At 37.0% G+C, this 27,489-nt stretch overlaps 2 protein-coding genes and 2 long non-coding RNA genes across 14 annotated transcripts in view; 2 read left to right on the top strand and 2 right to left on the bottom strand.

Moving 5' to 3' along the window:
• Window positions 1-27,489, top strand: part of LOC113637378 (interaptin-like) — a 482,239-nt gene that overhangs the window by 41,872 nt on the left and 412,878 nt on the right. For 10 of the 11 annotated variants that reach the window (XR_007143870.1, XM_047818481.1, XM_047818486.1 and 7 more), the window contains exon 4: window positions 22-306. The exons of the other annotated variant lie outside the window; for it this stretch is intronic. Coding sequence is in view for 9 of the 10 variants with exons in the window: in XM_047818481.1 (XP_047674437.1) it covers window positions 22-306 (285 nt within the window). In the remaining variant the exon portion in view is untranslated. The remainder of the gene's footprint in view (window positions 1-21; window positions 307-27,489) is intronic. 11 annotated transcript variants of the gene reach the window in all.
• LOC113637369 (serine protease FAM111A-like) overlaps window positions 1-27,489 on the top strand; it is a 200,972-nt gene that overhangs the window by 104,483 nt on the left and 69,000 nt on the right. The window lies entirely within an intron of this gene.
• On the bottom strand, window positions 110-12,006 carry LOC125145493. Its single transcript, XR_007143879.1, has 3 exons — window positions 11,951-12,006; window positions 1,168-1,268; window positions 110-323 (listed from the first exon to the last, which is right to left on the bottom strand). It is a non-coding gene; the product is annotated as an uncharacterized LOC125145493 (long non-coding RNA).
• Window positions 16,815-19,136, bottom strand: LOC125145496. The gene is made up of 2 exons (XR_007143882.1): window positions 19,023-19,136; window positions 16,815-18,705 (listed from the first exon to the last, which is right to left on the bottom strand). It is a non-coding gene; the product is annotated as an uncharacterized LOC125145496 (long non-coding RNA).

Below are 27,489 nucleotides of genomic sequence, written 5' to 3'. Positions count from 1 at the left end.
CATCATGTATTTTCTCCTCAGCTGTGGTCACACTAGTTCAGATGAAGTCTGATGAAGATCTGAAGCTAAAGGTGTCTGTACCAGAGCCAGTGGAGGTGATTTATAAAAGCAGTGATTCAGCTGATGAAGTGATCTGCAGTGTGACTAAAGACTCACTACAGTGTAAAGATGATTACAGACACAGAACATCTCTCATTTACCCTGAGCTCACACTGAGACACATGACGAAGGGGGATAGTGGAATTTACACCATCCGGGACACCAAGAATAATGAAGACATTCAGATATACGCCGTGTCTGTGGAAGGTACGTCTCAGTGTGGTCTGTAACATAAAGAGTTTAACACTGAATTATAGGACACACGTCACTCCATAACTGACAGCAGAAATTATTTAGATTTCTAATAAGAATTCTATTAAATGTGGCACGAATCCAGTGGACCGAATCGTCTCCGAATGAAATACCAGAATGAAATAACATGTGATCTTCAAAAGCATCCATGACTTATTATATTTTACACCACATGTTTTGGATTGTGGATGCCCCCACACCCCTCACACACACTCCTGTCGACTGGAAAAAGGTACTGAAGCATTCGGGCCCTCGCGACCAGACTGTGTAACAGTTTCTTTCCACAAGCCAACAGACTGAATGGAACTGTTCTGAGCACAACACACACATGCACATCAACTGCACAGACCTACACCAAATACACACTCTTCCAATATATATCCATCAATCTGTTTACATGCTGTTTCGGCACACTTTTTGCTCTTTGCACATGCTGTCTCACATTTCAGTCATTTGCTGTTTTGCACAATCCTTACAATATCTCAGGTAACTGCTGCTATAACACTGTGTTCAGTATTTTTCCACACGAAATATTGTTTGAACATAAAGTATTTACACCGGTCGCCACTGTTTCTGTTTATTGTCTTTTGTGTATTGTTTTGTAATTTTTTGTCTGCACTGCCTTTTGTCCTGCAATGTCTTGCCTGCCTTGTTTGTCTTGTCCTGCACTGTTTTCAATTCAATTCAAGTTCATTTGTATAGCGCATGGCTTTACAGAACATAAACATAGAACAAAGGTTAATACAAAGAATAATTTAAAGATTAATAGAATACAAAATTTAAGATTAATATTATATATACTGTATATATATATACATGATAATGGAGGTCCTCATTCTCAGTCGGCCTCATCTCAGTGGAGGTCCAAATTCTTCGTCCCACGGAAGTCAATCGGAGCTGGTACAATTTTTGGATGCCTCGGGTAGAAAGAGAGAAGCAGTGGAGAGAGATTAACGTAGCTGCTGTTCATAATATTTCCAAGTCTGATGTACTAGAGCACAATATTATGGGATGTATTATGCATACACCTGACTAAAGAGATGAGTTATAATCTATATTTAAACTGGGAAAGTGTGTCTGAGCCCCGAACACTATCAGGAAGACTATTTCAAAGTTTGGGAGCTGAAAACAAAAACGCTCTACCACCTTTAGTAGACTTAGATATTCTGGGAACTACCAGGAGTCCTGAGTTTTTTTTATTTCCGAGAGCATGAAGGATTGTAATGTGTTAGAAGACTAGTTAGATACATGGTAGCTTTACAATAGTCCAGTCTAGAGGTCATGAATGCATGAACTAGCTTCTCAGCATCAGATACAGACAGGATGTTTCTCAGCTTGGCAATATTTCTAAGGTGGAAGAAGGCTGTTTTTGTAGTATGGGCAATATGGTTTTTAAAAGATAGGTTGCTGTCTAATATAACACCCAGGTCCTTTACTGTCGAGCTACTAGTAATTGTACATCCCTCTAAATGGAAGTTGAATTGTGAGAGTTTCTGTGTACCGATTTTTGTTCTGATAAGTAGCATTTCTGTCTTATCTGAGTTTAACAACAGAAAATTACAGCTCGTCCAATCTTTTATCTCTCTAAGGCACTGAGTTAATTTGGACAATTTAGCTATTTCATCTGGTTTTGATGAGATATATAACTGTGTGTCATCAGCATAACAGTGGAAACTAATCCCATGTCTTCTAATGATTTTCCCTAATGAATGCATGTATATCGAGAAAAGCAGAGGTCCTAGAACTGATCCTTCAGGGACCCCATAATTAACTGACAATAAACTGGTAAAATTAAAATAAAATTTATTTCTACAAAATGGTATCGATCAGATACAGTAGGTAGGAGCTAAACCAACTTAAAGCCTGTACATGAATATTTGTGTAATTCTGTAAGCGATCTAGGAGAATGTTGTGATCTTTGGTGTCAAATGCAGCACTAAGGTCAAGTAGAACTAACAGGGACATTCAATCTTGGTCCAAAGCAAGGAACAAATCATTTGTAACTTTTCGAAATGCAGTTTCTGTGCTATGATGGGGCCTGAAACCTGACTGAAACTCTTCAAAAATATTGTTCTCCTGTAAGGAGGAGCTCAGTTGAACAGACACAACCTTTTCTGGTATTTTAGACCTAAACAGAAGGTGTGAAATAGGTCTGTAATTTAATAGTTCATTGGAATCTAAATTCTGTATCTTAATGAGCGGCCTAATAACTGCCAACTTGAAAGATTTAGTGACGTAACCTGAAGATAGCGAGAAGTTAATAATATTAAGAAGAGGCTCACCAGCTTTATGTAAGCTTTGTGTTTGCACTAGGTTGCACAGTTGCACTTTATGTGGCTAGGACTACTTACAGTACTAAATCCTTAGCCCTGTCTTTGTTTTATGTAGCACCAGGGTCCTGGAGAAACGTCTCATTTCACTGTGTACTGCAACAGCTATATATGGTTAAAATGACAAAAAAAGCTTTTTGACTTGAATTGATTTTTTTTTATAGTTATTTTAGTATCAGTATCTTTCCTGTACAAACTGATGTGTTTTCGCTTTGCTTCACTGTTTCCTAAATGACCCAAACTCCACGATTCTGACTAACTGCTGCTGCTCTCCATCTTGTTGCTCTGTACCTAGTCGAGTCGAGTCTGTAACCGTCCTTTAGCCGCATTGCAATCTGGGACTTTGAGTCCAACTCTCGGTCCAGCAGCTCCAGTCTGTCTACACTGACTCATTACTACGACTCTGAAAACTAAATGCTTTTATTTTGATTCTTTCCACATTAAACTCCACTGTAACTGTGCAGCAATCACATTAACAGTGTCTCCCTGTGACATCAGAACAACAGACACCTGAACTTTACAACACAACAACAATAGCAGCAGAACTCTGGACTGGTTCATACTAAAGCCTTCACATTAAATACAGTGGAATAAATACACAGCTCTTCTGTGGAGGGTTTAATAAATGTTCATTCAGCAACACCCTGTGTGTGTTGGGGGGAGGCTGTTATACACATCTGAAACAGGTGATTGTCAATACAGTGCATTCTTCTGTCACTTAAGATGAGCTCATGATCTCTTAACATCTCCAGGAACAGAACTTTCTCTTGAAACTCTTCTGTGTAAATGATCTTTATAAAGACTCAGTTATACAAGTACAAGAAACTACACACCTCCAAACCCCGTATCACTCATTCTATCAAATAAAGAGTTTTAAGGTGATGTTCTGAGTGACATTGGTGATGTTTCTCCAGATTCTCTTCCCTATATACCTGTTGCCGTGGTAACGGTGATCTTTCTGCACATTATCGTGGCTGGGGTTTATTGCACCACCAGAAAGAAAGGTACAAACACCTTTAAGCTTTTGTGAGAAGTTTATCATCCACTTCCTACCGTATTATCTGCACGACCTGAGCTTTTTTTCTCTCTCTCTCTCCAGGTCCTAGTACATTCCATTACAGCAAAGGTGCTGGAGATGAAACAGTGAGTCTGCAGTAGAGAAGACCTCCATTCACTGATCCATCAAGAAATTAATCAAGAGATTTGCTCAGAATTATTCCTGCATAAATAGTTTAGAAAATTCATTAGCTACATTTCTTATTCACGGTTTGTTCTCTCCAACCGTTTTAGACTTTCAGCTTTCCTTTTTATGCTTAATAATATTTGAGCTAAATCATGGAATATGTGTGTTTAGATTTAAAGGTGTATCATTTATATGGTTTATATCTGAGCCTCACATGCTTTTGAAGCCTGTTTCACTTTTACAATATATGCATCATTAAAAACTAGACACATTGTATTATTTCTTCACAAAATGTTGTATTGTTCTTGGTTCTGGATTGTAAATGCAACCAGAACTGAGGGGTTCCTCAGAGACAATAAATACATCTGTGTCAAAGATTATTTTAAGCAACTTTTCTACCAATTCTACCATAATTTCTGTAAAGACAGACACCTAATCCACCTACCAAACCTTCCTTCATGTCCCTCAGCCACAGAGCTGCTTCATCTGTTACATGAAGGAACTGGATGAAGAATTCATCATCTGTTTCTTCAGCTGTCTTTCAACAGTTCCAGGTTCTTTTTTTTTTTTTTTTAGCATTTTTTCCTCTAGCATGCTCAGTTAAAGTTTTTCCTCTGCTTTCAGTCATTTCTCACAACAGAAATGCATTTCTCAAAACTACTCATTCCACCGTCAGATCCTGTTGTCCGTTTTTCACATCATATCAGCAATGTCTTGTTGTTTTGATCAAATTGCAATTGCTTTTGGACAACATGCAAATGGTTCTGTACATCTGTCAGCTGCTTTTGTTATTTTAACATGATTTTTAACTGTGCAAAATAACTTGTCCTGGTTCTCAGCTGAAATGTCACAACCACCAAACCAATTAGTCTTTTTCTCAGGTTGGAAGTCTGTACTATCAAAATGAGTGAACATGTTTTATGTCTGTACAGATTTCTACAAATTGTGCTAAGAAATATGTCCAGAATTGAGAAATTGCTCTCAGGTGAGTCTTCACCTTCGTTAACGAAGAGAAACATGTGCAACTCTAGATTAACCAATGATCAACCAGTTCTGTGAAATAGCTCAAAGGTGCAACTCATGAAGACTTGGCAGGGTCACATATATATACATGGTGCACAACACAAGTGTTCGCCTTTCTGATAATGAAAGCTGAAGGAAGAAGAATAGGATTAAGACTGCGTGGTGGAAGAGTACAGAGCGACACCAGAGGAAGGGGTATAAGATGCCAAAGATACACAGAGATTCCATTGGAAGAGGCTGGTCGAAGGGTGCAGCCAAATGTTGGAAGAATAACTGTGTCATCAATAATTTAATCATTTCGTAGAGAGAACAGGTATGTAATGTACTGTATAGTACAGTAATACTGTAGACTTACTGTTACATATACTGTAACACACCTTAGTAGACAAATTTAAATAGCGAAGTAAAGTACAGATACGTGACATTTCTATTTAAGTACAGTAACAAAGTATTTTTACTCTGTTACATTACAACACTGAAGACGACGGTATCTTTGAAAATATACAATCGGTGAGCATTTCAACTATAGACAGGGTCTTGAAAAGACATGTAATCACCACAAAGCAGCTGTACAATGTACCCTTTGAAAGAAATGCTGACAGTGAAAGAGCTACGATTCCAGTTTGTACAGGTATGTTGTATACCCACTATACTGTAAGAGTAACTTCTACACATTTGATATTGGTGGAATTTCATAGATCTTTACATTTGATGTAGCTGTAAACAATGAAGACAAATACTGTAATTTATGCACACTGTTTTTTTCTGGTATATAGCGCATAATGGAATTGGAATCAAGAGAACCACCTCACAACTTCATATACTTGCATGAGGCTGGCTTCAACCTGGCCAAAGGCAGAAAGCGTGGTAGAAATCTAATCGGCCAGAGAGCTACTGTTGATGTCCCAGGTCAACGTGGAGGAAACATCACTATGTGTGCTGCTATTTCAGACCAAGTTGTGCTAGCTCATATTCCTATTATGGGACCGTACAATACACAGCATCTCCTTACATTCTTAGACAATCTCTATAGAAATGTCATTCCTGAAGATGAGAGGGACCTCAATCGAGATGATCTACCAAAGTATGTGTAAGTAATTTGTGACAGTTTCCATAACTCTGACAACATCAGGCAGTGGTTTGTCCACCACCGCAGGATGCTGATTGAATTCCTTCCACCCTACTCCCCATTCCTGAACTCAATTGAAGAGTTTTTCTCGGCTTGGAGGTGGAAGGTTTATGATCATCAGCCACATACGCGGATGACACTGCTGGCTGCCATGGATGCAACATGTGAGGACATCTCAGCAAATGTATGCAGAGCCTGGATTAGGCACTCAAGAAGATTCTTTCCACCGTGCATAGCAAGGGAAAATATATGTTGTGATGTGAATGAGAATCTGTGGCCCAACACACAGGACCGACATGACGCATAGGAAAACTGCCACGTAATTTCACCTTTACCTTCTGTTGTACGTGTATAGTTTTTCCCACTTTGTCTTTTTCAGCTTTCCATTTGTCAGTAAATAGCCTATGTGTAGTTTCCTTTGTTTTCTGTATGTATTCTAAGTACCACTATTGACAGTACAGTAAAAATGTGACTACACTCTAATGTTTTGTTTCAATTCTTCCATATACTACGTGGGTCGTGATACGTGTTAAGTGGGTCGATGTTGATTGTTTAGATGGAATCAATCAGAAAAATTATCTATTCATACCATGTAAATTACTGTAACACCTGGTTGATGCACAATGGTTTGCAAGAGTAACTTTTTTTTTTACCAGAGGGACACTGTAAATTATGAAACACACCAGTACGGTAATTTAGTGGTTTCTAGTCATCAAAACCTGACTTGAGAATAATTTAAATAACTATAACTGAGTATGATGTTCTACTGACAACATGACTAATAATTTTGCCTGTCACGTTCATATTGTTGTAAAAATGACATGGGATTCTTTTGCCTCTGACACAGTGATTGACGAAAAAACACACTTTTGCACGATAGACATTTTGAGCAGGTGACGCATATTTTCCGGTTATCCACTATGTTGTTCAGTTTGTATGTGTTGTTTCGAGAAATGCACTTGGAGATCTGCAAACCTCAATTCTGGTCTGTGAAAACTGTAAACGTTGAAGCTGGATTGATCCTGAGCTCATTTTCCCATAACCTCCTGTCCAAAAACATGCTGTGTAGATGGATTAGTGACTCTAAATCATATAACATCATGTCATGACTTGGCTCCTTTTTCATGGTATATTACCACCTTATTCCCTGTGTTGTTGGGAAAAACTCCATATCCGCCACAATGCAGACCAGGATAAAGCTCTTGATAAGTAAGAGAAGGGCTGAGGTTACACCAGCACTCTGGTAAGTGTGACTTCTGTTGGTGGGATGGAGAAATGTCCAGACTCGTCATTACATGAGTTTAATATCTCACACATACTGTATAAACCTCCTTATTCAACTACTTTTTTGTCCAGTTGTTTGCAACAGATGGTCACTTTCTTTGTGTTGAATGACACGTTTACATTTACAGCATTTAGCCGAAGCCCTTATCCAGAGCGACTTACAATTTCAGGGTTTTCCTATGTTGAAATTTTTTCCGCGGCCGCCAAAATGATTTTTTGTCCCGCCAAAGCCTTATTTGATCTGTAATTGGGTTTTGTGAGTGAAGAAGGCTACTGATGGAGTGACGGAGAGAACAAGCTGTTGTGTGTGTGTGTGTTTGTGTGTGTTGAAAAATCTTTCGCGATGTCCTAACAGACAGGATTCCCACACAACACGTCCGCTAAAGTGAGATTCGTGACCTAATGACTCCTTTGAGCCGATTCATTATAATGAATGGTAAAAGCAATTGGTCTGCCATCAGTGTCTGAATTGGTGTATAACAAATGATTACTTCTTAGAAGAACATACACATATGAAATGAGAAAGTAAATGTGCTTACCCCATTTAGCAAGAGTGTTTAGTAAAATTTAGCCACAGTATGTATAGGCCTATGTGTAGTAAATTACCTATAAAATAATTTAGTTTAAAGTTAGACTGGAGTGAGATGAATAAATAGGATAAGGAAACAATCTGTTTCTTTGTATTAATTTTAAATTTAACAGTTATTGTCAATATTGGGCTTGCGGATCATGTGGGTACTAGGGTAATCTTTGCTGTGTGTGGATGACCAAGTCAATCACGTCCTTAGATCCAACACTACTAGAACACACATGAACAGGTGAGTTATTTTCAGGGTTGGAGCTAAACGTTGCAGGACAACAGCTTTCCAGGACTGTCTACAATTTGCAGACATCGTTTTTATTTTGTCTTTCATATTTCATGAAAACGCCACATTTGACCTCTCGCTCCTCACCACAGAGTCAGCACGCAATTAGTCACAGCCAATTAGCATTTGGCATACGATCCTAAACAACCAATAAAATCATCCAAATTTGCATGCAGGCGATTCCTATGGTGGGACGGCTCAAGATGGGTGAGTAGTGTGTTTTGTGTGTTATGAAGCTGAGGAACGAAAATTATGATATGATGATATGATACTTTATTGTCAGAACATGTCTGATTTTTCTTGCATCACAGTATCTTTTCTATGTTTGCAGCAATCATCACTTACATAACATCACTTAATCCCCAGACTCGGTCTTACTACATCCCACAACACAACACAGCACATTTACAGTACTCTTGATTTATGATTGTGTCTTATTTAGCTCAAGGATCGCCTGATGCACAAAGGAGTGTTTCAATTTCATTTTTTTAAATCGTGGGATTCTGTACCTCCGATTTGATGGTAATAGTTCAAACTCATTATGCAGAACATGATTGGGATCAGAAATTATATTATTAGCCAGTCTTTTTTTTTTTTTTTTTTAGAATTTATGCAGTTATTTAATCAGACAATCATACTCTAGTAGCACAATGCATAGAATCATGCAGATACAAATCAAGAACGTTAGTAAATGTTCAAACATCGGAATGAAGAAAAGTGTCACTTTAACCATGGCATGATTAAAGGAAAAGCAACAGGTGTAAGTTTACCAGTAAAAAAAAAAAAAAAATTGAGAGTATAGTGTATGAAAATCCCAGGAAAGCAGCAGTTTCCCAATACTTTATTTATTTATTTATTTTTTATTAGATGCAAAATATAAATACAAAGACCAACAAAACAAAGTGTGTGTGTGTGTGTGTGTGTGTGTCTGTGTGTGTATATACACATACATATATACACACATACATAAATCAAAGAGGAAAATATATTAATAATAATAATTATAATGACAATAACAATGATGAAGTAATAGTATCACACAAGACAAAATGTAAATGTAAAATTGGGTATGAGGAAGGTGACAATATCAACAGTAATAATAATAATAATAACAATAATAGTAATAATAATAATAATAAATGAAAAATCCAATTAATAAGAAATAGTAATAATAGTATTAGCAGTAGTAGTAATGATAAATATATTTACAAATATACTCATTTCATCCAGAATGAAGGGGAGGTTAAAGGATCAGAAAGAGGACCAATAGAACTAGTAGTAGTAATAGCAATAATAATGCTTCTACAGCCATTAATAGTAATGATAATAGTAGTAGTTATAATAGCAATAATAATAATAATAATAATAATAATAATAATAATAATAATAATAATAATAATATAAATAATAATAATATTATTATTACCATTATTACCATTATTATTATTATTATTATTATTATTATTAATGACGGTAATATTGATACAACTATTAATGATAAGGTATTATAAAGCTGCCGCTGATAACCCTCATGGCCATGGCATAGCATAGACCAACGCCGGCGTCATATTACGACGGGCTATCAAGGTGAAGTGCTGTGGGATCCATGGTCCCAAAATCCATACCCATCCCCAGCCGTCCCGCACATGCCACGCTTACCCTGTTTGTGTGTGTGTATACGTTTTTTTTGTTTGTTTTTTTGAATAAATATGGCTGCTTTCATTGTTATACTCATGATATGTTTGTCAACTAGTGTATAATGCATTAAAAAAGCATGGCGTGTAGCATGGAACCAGCCCAGTGCAAAGCCCAGGCCACCACACCCGCGCCACACTTACCCTATGTATGTGCACACGACACACTTACCCTATGTATTTTTATTTTTTTTTTAAATATTATTATGCTCCAAATGAATGTGTGTGCACCTCATCTAATATGTGATGCATTAAAACAGCGGGACAAGTGCTGGGCCAGCTGGAGACAAGAAATATTAGACAGAAGTACAAGCTGGAGGGTGAAAGTCTAATGCCCCCGGCCCCACATCACACCCACCAACGACTAATCAGAACTGCACATGGCAGGGACTAGTATGCCACAGCCAACCAGGGTCCAGAAGCAGCGAAAAAGGGAAAGAGAGAAAGAGAGAGAGAGTTTTAAATATAATAAGTATTTAATTTATATTTATTAGTCTGTGTTGCTGCCTCTTCCTGACCCTCCCTCCTCCCACTCATGTGTGATTATTGATGGTGTATCATTGAGGATGGCTTCAGACAAAGAAGGTCAGTGGATTCATGACTGTTTGAAGTTAAAGAGAGATAACCAAGACGGGTGTAATTCTGATGTATTATTTTGAGTGGAGGTAGACAAGTTTTCCATGGAGATGTACTCTATTAGTAAATTTTTCCAAGTTGTAATGTGTATGGCGTTCCTCGATTTCCAGTTCATGAGGATAGTTTTCTTGGCGATAGTTAGAGCCACTAGGAGTAATTGACTGTTTGTACTGTTTAAATTGATTATGGATATGTCACCTAATATACAGAGGGAGGGAGACAGCGGGATGGGACAACCCATAAGGTTGGATAGTGAGTCGATAACGTTTTCCCAGAATTTTTTAACCGCAGTGCATTGCCAAATAGTGTGTAAATATGTATCTGGGGTGTTTTGTGTGCAATGTGAGCATGTTTCTGAAGTAAAACCCATTTAAAACAATTTCTGTCCAGTTAGGTGAAATCTATGAAGTACTTTATACTGTATAAGTTGTAAGTTGCCGTTTTTTTTTGTCATGAAGTAGATATTTTTGCAGATTTGTGTCCAGAAAGCGGCACTGGGAGCAATGGATAAGTCTGATTCCCATTTAGCGTTGTGTAGGCTTAATGTGTTGTCTGATTTGGATATTATTTTATATATTTTGGAGAGTAATTTTTTTGGGGGGGGAGGTTATATTAATTAGTTCTGAAATTGGAGGTGAAAGGTCTAGATCAGGGGTCGGCAACCTTAAACACTCAAAGAGCCATTTGGACTCGTTTCTCACAGAAAAAATACCACAGGCCACAAAACCCTTTTGACATCTAAAATGAAGAGAACACTGCATATATCGTTTTTTTACCTTTATGGAAAGTATAGAAAAAACTGTAGTGTGTTGCATTTATGAAATCAATTAACTGCTACCGAGTAAACGCAATTTTATTTCTGCAGGCAAACAAAAATATTTTGAACAGTTTGAACTGACCTTAATAAAAAGATGCTGGGTTGAAGGTTACTTTCAAATAAAATGTTTAATATATAATTGAGTCCTTCGTATTCATGACCAGGGCTCTCAAGTTTTGAAGACAGGCAAGCATGACCTCTCCAACCCCTCGGTTTATTTCATTGGATGTTGCGTTAAATCTTTCCCAGATATTGCTATTTTCTGATTGGCTGTTGTGTAGCCTCTTTTTTGATTGGCTGATAAGTGTCAGGCTCCACTAAGAACTGAGACGCGCTTGACTCCTGCCCGATTCCACAGAAGTGCGGACTGATACATTTTGGGCGCTGCGGCAACCTCTTACGGGTCGCCGTGCCAAAGTGGCCACTAGGGGATGACCCAGAAACAAGCTTCAATTCAACTTTAAAGCATCAAATCCTCCAAAAACACGAAAAAACCTATTTACCTAGTAAAGTTTATACTCTCAATAATTTTTTAAGCCCACACACAAAGCACAATATGATTCACAGCCTTCATACAATTAGAAAAATTTTTTGGACAAAACTGACCTAGGTGGCGCTATACCGGTTTTTCCCTTACCTTTAGACGCGTCTCTTTCTTCACTGGGGTAATATATTCCAACACATACATACAATAATCCACAAAAAAACACATACAACAATAATCCACAAAAATCCACACAGGTCCAAGGAATTGAAATCTGTAAGCCTTTTAATCCAAAACGCTCTGGTCGCGCCGCAAATATTCCGTTAGTGTTCTGAAAACTGGAAACAGAAGTACGCCATCATCTCGTTTTGCCGCTCTAACTTCTCATTGGGGTATTCAAAAATTCAAAGTCTACGTCATATTTATAGCCCAGGTCCTAACGAATCAAATAAGCCCTCATTTGAGCCAATCGGTGCTTGTATGGCAGAGATAGACGGCTGAGAAGCCAATGATGGCATGACCTCATTTTTGGGAACCCGCCTTTGACTGACAATTACTCCTTCCAATAGCAATGAAATGGGCTGAGACCTATACAGCCGTTTAGCCAATAAGCAGACGATTCCAACGCTATGCGGCATGCCGTATGTTCTGTGTCTGCGTGAACTGGATGCGTAAAGGAATTCTTGCGTAATCCCTGACCTTTTGTCCCTCTCACAGCTCAGGGTGTCAAGTTACAGGCCTGTTTTCACACCAGAGTGATAGAGAGAGAGTCTAGGCTTGTTTATGGCTTTTCAGACTGAGCATGCAGCCTTTTATTTCAAAGTTATATAGTAAACAAGTACACAAAAACGCTGCACCCGTCGACCAGGGCCGTAGAAAAATATTCATATAAAATCCATTTTTGGGTCTTTTGACTTGAATTTTTTTTTGGTGAAAGCCAAGACATGTGGCTATGACTCTCAGTTGTTGTTTTGTCCCTAGCATATTCCAGAAAAATAAGATTAATCAGTTTATCAGAAAAACAACCCAGGCGGACAGGAAAACCTGCATTCTAACCCCTGTAACTTTGTGCCAGTAAGGCCGAGAATCAATCTGAAACTAGTTTCTGAAACTAGAGAATCTCTTTCAAATGAGACCAGGCTCACCCCTGTGTGTCAAAGTGTGTGGGAGCTGTACCACTTTTTGTTGGGCAAGTCATATAGGCGGAGATCCTTAAGAGGATATATGATAGTCAAAAAGTTTTTCTGCGTATGTGCGGCGGGAGAGCGTGAGAAAAGACCCAAAAGCATGACTGTCACTCTCAATGCGTGACACTTGAACGCCCTGCATGACATAAAAAAATGTAACTTGCCGGCTGCAGCAAACCAAAAATGCGCCTGCTTCTGTGTGTCGGATTTCTGAAGTGGGTAGTTATGACGCATATTTTGAGCGACCAAAAAAAAAAAATGAAACACGGCTTATTTTTAAGTTACAAGAGCATCATGATCTTAGAATTTAGAATTACATTTTTTTAAAAACTAACTAACAAATTAAATATTTATTTTCCAAATCTACAGGGAGCCGCAGCAGAGGTATGAAAGAGCCACTTGCGGCTCCGGAGCCGCGGTTGCCGACCCCTGGTCTAGATTAATTCTCTGAGTGTCAATTTTTGATTGAATGGATTATTTGATTTGTAAATATTCCAAAAAACAATTACTCCCAATGCCGTATTTCTGGACCAAGTGGGAAAATGATGCCAAGTTGTTATTAAGGAGGATGTGTTGAAGTTGTGTGATGCCCTTATCTACCCATGTGCGTAAGTTGAGTGGCTTCTTATTTACTATAAAATCTGGGTTATTCCAGATCAGGGTGTATTTAGATGCAAGAGGGGTGTTTGTGATTTGATGAAATTTCCACCAGGCTGTCAGAGCTGTGGCTATTGTTGGTGATTTAAAACAGTGGTGCTTTTTGATTGCCTGACTATAGAAAGGTAATTCTGAAATGTTAATCTCTTTACAAATTGACTGTTCAACATCTAGCCATGTGCTTTCTGATGGGTTAAGATGAATCCATTTGTATATGTTTTGGAGCTGATTGGCCAAAAAGTGGTGGTAGAAATGTGGTGCTTCCAGTCCTCCTTGTGTTTTTGGTTTCTGTAGTGTAGTCAATTTAATTCTTGGAGTCTTATTTTTCCAGTAGAATTTAGTGATGATTGAATCTAGTGATTTAAACCAGGTGAGGGTGGGTAGTGCTGGAGTCATTGTAAATAAATAGTTTAATTTAGGGAGTATAGTCATTTTAATTACTGATATTCTGCCCATAATGGATAGTGGTAAATTCATCCAGCGGTGAAGGTCATCATTTATTGTTTTAAGTAATGGAGTAAAATTGAGTCCAAACAGCTCTGACAGCCTGGGGGAAACATTAATGCCCAAGTATGTGATATAGTTAGTGCACAAAGGAATAGGTGATGTCTGGGATGTCACATCCAAACTGTTAGAATGTAATGAAAGTATGGCTGGTTTACTCCAGTTGATGGAGTATTCAGAGATATTTGAGAATGAATCAATGAGTTTAATCGCTTCTTGTAATGATGATGAGGGGTCTTGTAAATATAGTAATATATCATCAGCATAAAGACTAATTTTGTGGTGCATGTTTAGTGTTTGAATTCCTTTAATGTAGCTGTTTTGACGGATAGCTGCTGCTAATTGTTCAATGAAAATGGTAAATAATGAAGGGGAGAGTGGGCATCCTTGTCTAGTCCCCCGTTGCAGCATGAAGATATGTGATGTTAGTCAATTGGTGATGACAGTGGCTGAAGGTGATGTATACAGAATTTTGATCCAATTAATGAACGACTCCCCAAAACCAAACCTCTCTAATGTGGAAAACAGGAATTTCCAATTGACCCTGTCAAAAGCTTTTTCTGCACCGAGAGTAACTATGATGGTTTTGGTTTTTTGTGTTGATGAATAATGCATCAAGTTAAAAAGTCTACGTGTGTTGTTGGATGAAAGTCTACCTTTGATGAAACCGGTTTGATCTGAATGGATTATAGATGGTGTGACTTTTTCTATTCTATGAGCTAGTGCTTTAGCAATGATTTTAATGTCTACATTAATTAGGGAAATCGGGCGATAACTTGATGGTAATGTTGGGTCTTTATTTGGTTTAAGAAGGAGTGAAATTGTTTTGATTTTTGTTTTGATTCAGTAATCATACGGATAAAAAGTGGTGATAAAATGGACCAAAAGTGTTTGTAGAACTGAGCAGGGAATCCATCGGGGCCTGGTGCTTTGTTGTTTGGCATGAGCTTGAGGGCATTAAAAAGTTCATATTCTGATAAGGGAGATTCAAGAGTATTTATTTGATGTTTACTGAGTTGAGGTAGGTTTATATTGTTGAGGAATGAGTCAATGTCTTTCTGATCTGGGTCTTTATTGGAGGAATACAATTTACTGTAAAAGTTTTGAAAGATTTGATTTATTTCTTTTGGTGAGTTGGTGGATTTCCCTGATGTGTCTACAATCACTGGTATTGTAGCTTTTTCCTTATTTTGTTTGAAATTTGATTCGCCAAATATTTGATTTGCCAAATATTTACCAGATTTGTTATTATGATGGAAGTTTTCTTGTCGTAGCCTATGAATTAGGAATTGTGTATGTTTATTGATTAATTCATTCAATTTGAGTTTATATTTTCTTAATGAATTCTGAGTTTCTTCTGTTGGGTTATTTATGTTAATGTCTTCTAGTTGTTTAATTTTTTGTTCCAATTCTACTTGTTCATCCTTTTCTTTCCTTTTTTTGTAAACTGAAAATTAAATTATTTTTCCTCTTAGTACTGCTTTTCCTGTTTCCCACAGAAGAGATGGAGATGTTTCCGGGGAGTCATTCATCTCTAGAAAACATGCCCACTCTCTTTTGAAATAACTGTCAAAATCATGATCTTTCAGAAGAGATATGTTAAATCGCCATCTGGTAGTGGCTTTATGTTGACTTGTTGTGTTCCATTTTAATGTTACCGGGGCATGATAACTGATGGCTATTGGATGAATCTTTGATTCAGAAATATTTGATATGATAGAATTACTGGTAAGAAAGAAGTCAATGCGGGAATATGAGTGGTGTACTGGTGAGAAGAATGAGTATTCTTTACAGTTAGGATGTTGTAGACGCCAACTATCGCCAAGACCAAAATCCCTCATGAACTGTTTTATGGTTTCTGCAGATTTCCAAATGCGTTTATTGCCTAAACTATTACATCTATCTATTGTTGGATCTAGAACTGTATTGAAATCACCTGCAATTATAACTGGACAATTAGAAACATTTGAAATTGAAGAGAAAAAGGTCTGGAAAAAGGATGGGTCATCTGTGTTTGGGCCATACAAGTTGCCAATTGTGACAATTATTAATGGGGATGTTTATAATAATGAAACGTCCTTCAGGGTCTGTAATAGTGGTGTTATGAACAAAAGAGATTTTTTTATTTATTAGAATGCATACTCCTCTTTGTTTTGTGTTGTAGTGAGCCGAGAATAAATGACTGTAATTTGATGATTTAATTTTGTTATAATCTGATTCCGATAGATGTGTTTCTTGCAGGAGACATATGTCGGCTTGTAGTTTATTCAGATGATTAAAAACTTTGACCTTCTTTGTCTGAGAACCAAATCCAGGAACGTTCCAGGTTACAAAAGTGATAGATGACATGTTTTAGTGATTATGGCAGTTATTGACTCAGGAATGAAAGTGAAGTGTTCAGAAAAGCCAGGGAGTAATGTCCTTATCGCGATATAGTTGTCCATCTATGTATAATTTGTCCACTGTAATGACTGCCTTTTTTCCTTCATTTATTTTTTGTTTTCGAATTGTGAAGTGTTGTTTTTGGCGTTCGAGAATGACCTTTGGATATTGATCATTGAGTCCATAGTTTGTGCCTTTTAGTTGTTTGCCTTGCCTCTGAACCATGCAGTTCTTTGTGTTTATAGTGTCCCAATTTTGCGATGATCGCTCGTGGTCCGTTGTTATTGTTTTTAGATCTTATACGGTGAACTCGGTGAAAGGTGATGCTCTGTACTGTTTCCGCCGGTAATTTGAGTTGTTTTATCATGAAATCCTTTACTGATTTTTCGGGGGCTGGAGTTTGCTCCGGGATGCCTGTGGAAACTAAATTGTCCCTCATGTTGTGCGATTGCAAGTCCAAAATGTTTTCTTTCATGATTTTGTTTTCGGCGACAACGGAAGTGAGTTGAATGGTAAGTGCTTGTACGGAGTCCTTTAAAAAGTTATTTTGTAGTGAGAGTGTCTATCTGTTCTTGGCTGAATTCTAAGCTGTACCGCAATTCCTGGAATTCCTTGTGTATGACTTCTATGAGTGCAATCCTGGTATCAAGTCCGGTGAGTTTATTTTCGATTGACAACAAAATGTCGCTTACCTCAGTGCAGCACGGCGGTTTGGGTGATGTGGATGGTGCTGTACTTGGGCTGAAAGGTGAATCGGGACGAGGTCTCTTGGAGTTTGGAGTGGGGTTACCTTTACTTTTTTTGTTGTGATCTGGTTTGTCCCTGTTCATGGTGCAGCAGAGTGTGTTGTAGTGCGCGTCGATATATTCTTCAAGATGATCCAGGTTGTATAATATTATAATCCGGTTTTGACAAAAATAAATAAATAAATGAATAAAAATGAAATGAGAGAAGTATGGAAGGGGGAAAAAAACAAGAGAAAGAGAAAAAAAAACAAACAACAAAACAGAATGTTGTAGGTATTTCAGCTGGAGTTGTTTACAATCTAGCAGACTGTCGCCGCCATCCAGTCTTAACAAATTATTGTAATAAGTCATATAGCTTCTCGTTGAGCCATGCCAACAATCCTTGAGCTGATTTTTAATCGATTAAACAACTGTGTTTTTAGCTTAACAGACAGGCTTTTATACCAAATAGAGTTGCAATATTGCAGTACACTCATTATTGCAGACGTAAAAAACAAAAGAAGAATCTTTTTGCTTTTGCTTAAAGGAAATAGATTCTCTGCTTTGTTCTTTTGCAGAGAGCATCAATGTGATCTTGCCATGTTAACATATCATCAATCGTTACACCTAAATACTTACTGATTTTACTATAACAACCCAAATATAATTTCTTCTGTTTTACTTATGTTAATGACAAGATCATTATTCTCACACCATTCAAGCAGATTAGTCACACCCTGTTGATGAAAAATCTAAAAACAGGGTTCTTATAGGATTGATCTAAATTGGATTCAATTGGATTGATCTAAATGTTTTGAGACATACGCACCAAAGTAGCAACTGCATCTTCAGTTCTGCAACCTTTCTTATAGGCAAACTGCCAAGGATCAAGTTTATCTTTTACCAAACTGAGCTAAGTGCAGAAGTATCGATCTTTCAAGTCTTTTCACAATTACTGAAGTAAGGGCTATTGGTCTAAAATCTTTGTATTCTTTTTGACATGGAATTTTAGGTAATGGTTTTATATATGAGGTCTTTCATAACACAGTAATGTTGTGAAAACTCTTAGTAAAAATAATTAAAATATTATGCCTTACAATACTATAACCAAATTAATGTATTATGCCTTACAAAATATTACTGTTGGTGTCATAAGACATATGTAGGCGAGAACCCTAACCCTAACCCATACTTTCTAATAATTTATACAACACCGATGGCCACACCTGAGTCCAAGTGTAAACAAGAAAAGAAGTTTATTGTAATCATAAACTTAGTAAAAGTAACCAGATTCGGTGCTGTCAGGCCTGGTCAGTCTGAGCTCTCTGATCAACAATGTGTGAGGAAGTGAAAGTCAGGAGTTCAGCAGAAACAGGCCTCATGAAGGGAGTACGGCGAGACAGCTGAATCAGGCGACCAGCTGGACGGACCTGCTGATTCTGAGTTTAAGGGTCTAAGGGAAAAGGAGAACCTGACCTTTAGTAGAAATAGAGAAACTAAGGCTTAAAATATGCATATGCGTGCAAGCCCAGTCTAGAAAGTGACAGACTGAGATCATAAGAATGTTCAGTTCATAGGTTTAGTAAGCTTAAGGAGTCAACATAGAACTTCACTTATATACAAAGCAACATTATAACAGCAAGGGCTTAGCAAAAACAGAACTTTTATCATAATTCAAACTCATAAAGATAACATATAATCAATCAATTATATAATCAGTAGAAATCATATACAGTATAGAATAGCAAGAAATGAAATGAGGAGACTTACTCATTGTGGCTGTAAAAGAGGATTAATACACAAGACGTCTGTGTTATGGAAGATTGAGTGGCAAATAACTCAAGAATAAGAAGAGAAAAGAAGAGCACATTTTTAACAACATTTTGAACAACGAAGCATATTTTTTAATAACAATGCAGAAGTAAGTCGGGAGAAAACAACAGGGCAGACTTGTTTTTCTGATAAATTAAAAGGGCAGACTTGTTTTTCTGGGAAATAAGGGGAAGTCTTATTGTGTATTCTGCAAAGTAAGGGGTATTTAGAAAGGAGGAATTACCTGAATGTATAAAAGGCACCTAGAGGTGCCAGGGTATATAATGAGGAGATTTCCTGGGGAAAGGGCTTGCTTGCTTGCTTTTTTGTGTGCAAACTTTTCGGGTTGCAGGGGGATGCTCGCTCTGTTTTTTTCATTTGATTGCTTTTGACTTTGAATCTTTTCCTTGAGCTCAATGGAATTGTTGGCTGATTGGCTGCAATAAAGAAGTTTGCTCATTCTCATCCAGGTTTGGAGAGTCTTCTCATTGTTTTATTTGTATCAATTATAGTGTTATCAATAAAGTTTAGTTTAAATATTCAATATTCTGCTAAAAGTCTAAAAGTGTGGTTCACCCTGCGATATGTCCACTTGGAGGCTGGCTCTGAGTTCCGACATATTTAATGGCAACTGAAGCTTGATATACTGGAGCCAGTTCATATGTAAAATTCTGTGGAAACTAAAGACTAACTAAGACCCGCACTACATCCATCTGGACCTACAGATTTTTTTGTGTTTATAGACTGAAACATTTTCCTAACATCCTCAACCTCTAGAACAATTCTATTCAATGATGATGGAACCACAGGATTTCTTATTTCATTGTATTTAACATGTTTATCTGTTGATACAAATCTTGTAAAAAAAAAAAAAAACGGTTTTTAATTCATTCCTAAAGCAAAATTCATTATCAATTCCAATTGTTAGGAGATGCCAATCCAGTCATTGTTTTCATGATGCCCCAAACCTTTTTGGTATTATTAAACTTGAAGGCTTCCTCTACACGCCTATGTGAACTTCTTTTGTTTCCTTTAATCTCATTCTTAACTCTTTTTCTGTTTGTTTAAGTGCCCTAATATATTTATTCCTAAATGCTACTTTTCTCAGGTTTATAACTTCTTTAATATCTTTGGTCACATATGGTTTGTTATTTGGATGAACTTTAATCTCCTTTGTAGGTATGACCAACTCTACACAAAAACTGATATAGTCGTTTAACACTGTAGTTCTTTCATCAAGTGAACCTTCCTGAAAAATGTCCCAATTTGTCCAGTCAGAACAGGCTTTCACTTGTTGTATACTTTCATTTGACCACAGTCTAATCGATTTCTTTTCTGGTTTGCTTTTTTTAAGTTTAGTCCTATACATAGGAATCATACTACATTATGGTCAGAGTTTAGAATTGGCGGCATACTCTTTGACACATACGAGTCCTTGACATTCACATAACACTTATCAAAAATAATATTATTTCTTGTTTGAGTCTTTACAAACTGATCGAAACCTGGCAACAAAGTCTCCAGTTTGCACAATCACGGGCACATCTAGAGCCAATCAGCCCTATACGCACACTACGCAAGTTTCGTAGGGCCCCGCAAATTATGCAAGGCCCCACCTCCCCTGCCTCATTTTACAGCATGTGTTAATGTTTACTGTGTAGCATGGGCAAGGCTAAAAAGGAGCTCAGCACCCCTACAATTTTTATTAATATTTTAGTCCAGCGAGTTGACGCCGCAGTGGAGTAGCCCAGGACCTGAGTGACTCGTCCATAGTCATAAACGGAGAGAAGTTGTTCTTCCGCAAGACGCATACAGTTCTGTTTATTAACTGCTAGAGCGTGAAACAAATAATTTGTGACAAATAAACTGCGTACATGTGTAGTGTGTACGTGTGTCTCTGTTGGTAAAGTTTATCATTAATTTGATACTCATTTTAACAATCGGGAGTCATGTAAACATGATGTCAGGTGCGTCTTTTCTGGTCAGTCGCCATGGAAACACAAAGCCCTGGTGTTTGGACCAGAGTGAAAATAAACGACATATCACTGTATACCACCAGTATGTGTGAAAACGCTCACTGTGGCTTTTTAAATGAATTGTTATTCATTTCTAGATTTATATCTGTTATTTTTCACTTGTGGCTGACTATCAAACTAGACAATTAAAGAAAGTTTAATGTTTTTCTTTTGCTGTATTTATTAATTCTTCACACACAGAGGATTTAACCTGAACCAGGCTTAACTCCTGAACTCCTAGCATCTCTCTCTCTCTCTCTCTCTCTCTCTCTCTCTCTCTCTCTCTCTCTCTCTCTCTCTCTCTCTCTCTCTCTGTGTGTGTGTGTGTGTGTGTGTGTGTGTGTGTGTGTGTGTGTGTGTGTGTGTGTGTGTGTGTGTGTGTGAGCAATGGACATACGACAGTTCTTTAAAAGAAAATAGACAGAATCAGGTAAGAGACTAGGGACAGTCCATAATGATCTTGTGAAAGGAATTTGTAATTTAATAAAAGTTAAAAGCCCAATAATAATAATAATAATAATAATAATAATAATAATAATAATAATAATAATAATAATAAAGACATTTAAAATGACACGCCTCTGTGTGCCTTTTGATCATATCCTTAGCTTTAGCAACCCTGAAAAGGAGCTCAGCACCCTTAAAGCTCTGACCCTAGGATCGCCCCTGCGGTGTAGATGACAATAAGAAACGGAGTTATCCATCTGGCCATGAAAAGTGAAAAAAAAAATGTGGGGAACATTACAAAAAGTAGTGTGATAACACTCCTAAATGACCAGGTTTATAGTCCCTAAAGGTTACAACAACGTTAATGCAATATGGAAACCAATGGATTTACATTGGAATGGGCATAATGCCAGGTCAATATGAATGCACATCCCTCAGTAAACAATAACCATCAGGGATCAAGTATTGCTCTAATGTATACTATAAAACACATTGATACGGTATGGCAAGCATTTTAGCTTTTATGCCTTCACATGACATGGATTGTTGATATCAAGAATTCAATACTTAAAATGTAAATATTACGAGTGTGATTTCTAGTAGTAACCATATTTTTTATATCAGGAATTGCATTTTACACTAATAAAAATTATTTCTGATATCTGCTATTGCATATTCACTAGTTGAATATTGCAAGAGCTAAGTCATATTATAAATAGTATTTTATATTTGAAAATGGATAAAGAGGAATCTGAGGGAGGCAGTTTAAGTGGGGCCTAATGCAGCTTATAAAATGAACTTATTTGTTAGTAAATTCTTTAGTAGAGGAGATGCTGTCAAGTGTGAATGTGTGGCAAATGGTTTACATGGCTCACGGGTCAGGTAGGAGGGCCCCTTAGCAGAATTTTGCTTAGGGCCCCAAGGAGGTCAGGATCGGCTCTGGGCGCATCTGAGAGGCTGAGCTGTAGTTCATGAACATAGTTCGCAATCAGGCTGGCTGCCTGAGATGGTTTACCATGGGCGGAACATAGACCACAAACCGCAAAATACAACCGAATTCTCTAGGCAGATAAAATGGTCTTAAATTCATGCCAAGAATTTACACAGTGGGATCGCACATCTTGTATTTTACTGAATAAGCTCGACACCATTTTTCGTTTATATATACACAGATGTCGCCTCCTTTACGTTTACCCGAAACTTTGTTTCTGTCAGCTCGTACCACTGTAAATACCGGGACTTCAAAAAGCGAGTCAGGCATTGAAGACAATTCAACCAGGTTTCCGTAAAGCAAAGCAAAGATGACTCACGAAATTCATTACAGTACCTTGTGTGTGATCGTATCATATCCACTTTGTTGTTTAGAGAACGCAGATTGCTGAAGACGATAGACGGCAGAGGTGGCCCATTCAATCTCCTTCGCAATCGTCTCTGAATGCCACCTCTTCGTCCTCTTTTCTTTCGTTTTGTCCTCATCAACTCGTGAGGAATATCTTCAAACAAATCTCTGAATTGGCCTGCTCTCATCTCGTGAATCATCGTAAAGTTTATTTCCAGCAATGTTTCCTGGCTGTACGGGCGTGTAGACGGCACTGTGACGCCGCATGTTGTCACAATTCCACGTGCAGTTGGAGATTGTATCGCCAAACATGATCCAAAGATACCTGTCATCCCCATAATCCAAATCTAGAGTACATTTCTTCCAACCTTTATCCTTTCACTTTTGCAGGGCCACAACTGTAACACTTAACAACCAAACACTTAACAAACACAAATAAACATTAAACCACGAAATAAGCCGCAAACATATATACTGAGTTGCAGTCGTTTTAAAAAGATTTAGTGTTTTAAATTTGCAAAAATCAATTGGCAACAATTTTGTATGGCGTTTGTTGGGAGTCATGGTCGTTGAAACTGACATATGGTTCTATTTGGCTGCGGTCGTGTTCTAGCCTTGGAAAGACATTGCAGTGCCGGACTTTGTTGTCACTTAGAAATGAAGATTGAGTCTGCTGCAAAGGAAAAGAGGCAAATACAAGAAGCTCACTCTAATGCCTGCAAAGTGAAAGATGGAGGTAACTGTAACTCTGACCCAAACACACCAGTTAAATGTTCAAAGAAAAAAGCCAAGACCTGTCTTTAAGAAAACTACAGGAAAACATCATATGGATTTTGACTGCAAAAAAAAGCTGATCAAACAGATAGGGCAGTTCAACAAAATACTCTTCAAATTGTAGGTATTAAAAAGTCACTTGATAGTTTCCATCAGGATGTAGCAGACTTAAAAAAGGAAAATCCGTGCCTCAAAGTCCTGTGCACTGAATTTCAGAAAAAGGATCAAAAAATAAATGATGCAAACAATACAACAGATGAGATACATACAGGTAGGTGTTCCCAGAGGCACAATACAGCTCTTCAATTGAAGCTATAGATGTAGAGCACAGGATCGGCAGATTTCAAGATTCAAAGAACAGCAGTGCCCCAAAACCCGAATCATCAGATTTCTCTCCAGGTCTCCAAGGGATGTGGTGTGGAAGTCCTCATAAACAAACAATCTCCTGGTTAACAAGCATCTTTGTATCAAAGATGCTTGTTAACAAGCATCTTTGTATCAAAGAAAGACCTGATAAAGCTGATGGCTGATAAAGAGACACACAGAAAATTATGGCCACTTGTAGAGAAGATGCAGAAAGAATGAAACAAGCGCATTTTGTTGGTAACAAGGCCTACATTGATTACAAAGAAGTCTGTGTAACCAATTGATAGTCACCTAAATTTATTTATTAATGTACATGATATAAAACCTTGTCTTATGTTGCTGTTACAATTTAGTTAAAGGAAGAACTCTAAGTTAGTTGATAGTGTTGTAATTATAGATACTGTAAAAATATATAAGGTATTTTTTGCCAAGGAAAAACAGAAATGAGTGGCCCTACTAGTTTAAATATTTTACTATTAACTAAGAAAAGCAATTCATTTATTCATTTTCTACCACTTATCCGAACTTCTCGGGTCACGGGGAGCCTGTGCCTATCTCAGGCATCATCGGGCATCAAGGCAGGATACACTCTGGACGGAGTGCCAACCCATCGCAGGGCACACACACTCTCATTCACTCACACAATCACACACTATTTTCCAGAGATGCCAATCAACCTACCATGCATCTCTTTGGACCGGGGGAGGAAACCGGAGTACCCGGAGGAAACCCCCAAGGCACAGGGAGAACATGTAAACTCCACACATACAAGTCGGAGGTATCAAACCCCCAACCCTGGAGGTGTGAGGCAAACGTACTAACCACTAAGCCTCCGTGCCCCCCCAAGAAAAGCAATTGTTTAAAGTTTATTTCTATTGTTTAAATAAATGCCAGAGGTTTACATAATCTTTTGAAAAGTAAATCTTTATTTTTATACTGTAAAGGAAAAGTTGCAGATTTTTATTTTGTGTTTTTATTTTATTTATTTATTTATTTTTTCAGGAAAACCATTCAAGTTTTGGAGAAGTCACTGGGGGAATGACACTTGGTTTGCACACGGCAGCAACAGAGGAGCAGGGGTCGCAATACTCAAGGGAAAATTTAAAGGTCATGATCTTAGCCATGAGAGAGACAATTCTATAAGATTGGTAGTATTACGAGTAAGTGTAGATCAGTCACTTGTTGAATTCATACGCCACTAAGAACAAACAACAAAATGTTTTTTTTAAATATGAAATTTAAATTTATACAAATTAGAAATAAATTCACTGTTAAAAGTGGAGTGACAACTTTTATAATAAATGAATTAGAATACAGAGTTATTAATGAGACTGAAGAATTTCAATTGGTGGTTATAGAGATATTTGCAGAGAAACATAATATTAGAATAATCAACTATTATAATCCTTGTAATAGATTAAGTATAGATTTAGGAAAGGTTATAGGGTCAGGGAATCATAAAATAATTTGGTGTGGAGATTTTAATGCACATAGCACTTTATGGGGAAGTAGTAAAGATGATCATAATGGGGATGTTGTTGAAGAAATATTAGATAGTAATAGGTTAGTTTGTCTTAATGATGGCAGGAACACAAGAATAGATTTGGTATGTGGTATTGGGTCATTTAGATTTGACGTTGGTTTCTGAAAGTATAGCTAGCAAATGTGTATGGGATGTTTGGGAAGATAATAATATGGGTAGTGATCACTTTATTGTTGTATGTATGATAGGGATAAGTGTAATAGAACATAATGTGATTTTAGCTCCAAGATGGAGATTCAGTAAAGAAAATTGGGAAGCATATAAATATCTAAGTGAAGTAGAACTATCATCATTAGCCCTGAATAAGATGGAAGATCTAGATGAATGTAATGGAGAAATATGTAGAGTATTGTATAAAGTAACAGATAATGTTATAGGGGAAAAGGGACAGATCAGTGTAGTGAGGCTATACACAATAGGAATAAAGCATTTTGAAAAATTAAAAAGTCTAAATTATTTGAAGATCTTATTAAGTATAAGAAAGCTCAAGCTGAAGTAAGAAGAATAGTAAGAGGAGCTAAAACGAAGTACTGGAGAGATTGGTGTACAACAATAGGAGAGGATATTGATGTAAGTGAAGTATGGGGATCAATTAGGAAAATGGGAGGAATTTATAGAAACCAATCTTTACCTGTTTTAAAAAATGATGAAGAAAGTATAGCAGTGACAGATAATGAAAAAGCTGAAATGTTAGCTAAAGGTTTTGTTAAAGTCCATATTGATAATAATGTATCAGAGGATGTTAAAAAGAGTAGAATTCAGAACAAAAATAAATTTCTAGATTTAATGATGAAAAGAAGTCTTTCTGGTGAGGATATGGATGCAGAATTTACCATGTAAGAATTGAAGATGGCACTAGGGGGAGTTAAACATTCATCTCCTGGAAAAGATGACATATGTTATGTTATGATTCATCATCTATCAGATAGATCTTTAAATATTATTTTAAATCTATTCAATAAGATATGGAATGCAGGACAGATTCCTTATTCATGGAAGCATGGAATAATAGTATCAGTTGGCAAGCCCGGTAAAGATAAATCTAATCCAAATAATTATAGGCCTATTGCTTTAACTTCTAATTTATGCAAGCTGATGGAAAAAATTATAACACGAAGGCTAAATTATATATTGGAAATAAAAGGTCTCCTATCACATTATCAGAGTGGATTTAGGGCAGGTCGGAATACTATGGATGCTGTTTTAAGTTTAGAAGCAGATTTTAGAAAAGCTCAAGCAATTAAAGAAGTGTTGGTATGGGTTTTATTTGATATCGAGAAGGCATATGATATGCTTTGGAAAGAAAGACTTTTAATCAAACTTAAATGCATGGGAATTGGAGGAAAGTTATACAACTGGATTATGGATTTTCTTCTAGAAAGAACAATTCAAGTTAGGATAGGAGTAGAGTATTCAAAGACTTACAAGATAGATAATAAAACTCACCAAGGAAGTGTATACAGCCCAGTATTTTTTAATATTATGATTAATGATATTTTTTGCAATATTAAGAGTGACATTGGAATGGCATTATTTGCAGATGACAAGGCAATATGGAAAAGTGGACGTAATATTGCATGTGTGACCCAAGGACTACAAAAAGCTGTAGATAAAGTGGAGGTATGGGCAAATAATTGGAGTTTTAGATTATCAGTGGCTAAAAGCCAAGTTATATGTTTTACAAAAGGGAAAAAGTACCAGAAGTTAAGTTAAAGTTATACAATCTGGAAGTGGAACAAGTCCCAGTAGAAATCTAGATTCCAGTAGATGGAATCTAGATTTAATCTAGTTGGAATCTAGATGGAATCTAGATTTCCAACTCATGCTAAAAAGTTGATTAATAAATGTAAGAAAGGAGTAAACATTTTAAGATGTTTATTCAGGGTAGAATGGGGAGCTTCTAGATTATCCTTGAAAATAATTTACTGTTCATTAATTAGA

The sequence above is a fragment of the Tachysurus fulvidraco genome, chromosome 9 (assembly GCF_022655615.1).
Source record: "Tachysurus fulvidraco isolate hzauxx_2018 chromosome 9, HZAU_PFXX_2.0, whole genome shotgun sequence".
NCBI lineage: Eukaryota > Metazoa > Chordata > Actinopteri > Siluriformes > Bagridae > Tachysurus > Tachysurus fulvidraco.
The sequence above is the reverse complement of the archived record's forward strand: the minus strand, read 5'-3'. Positions and strand labels throughout refer to the sequence as shown.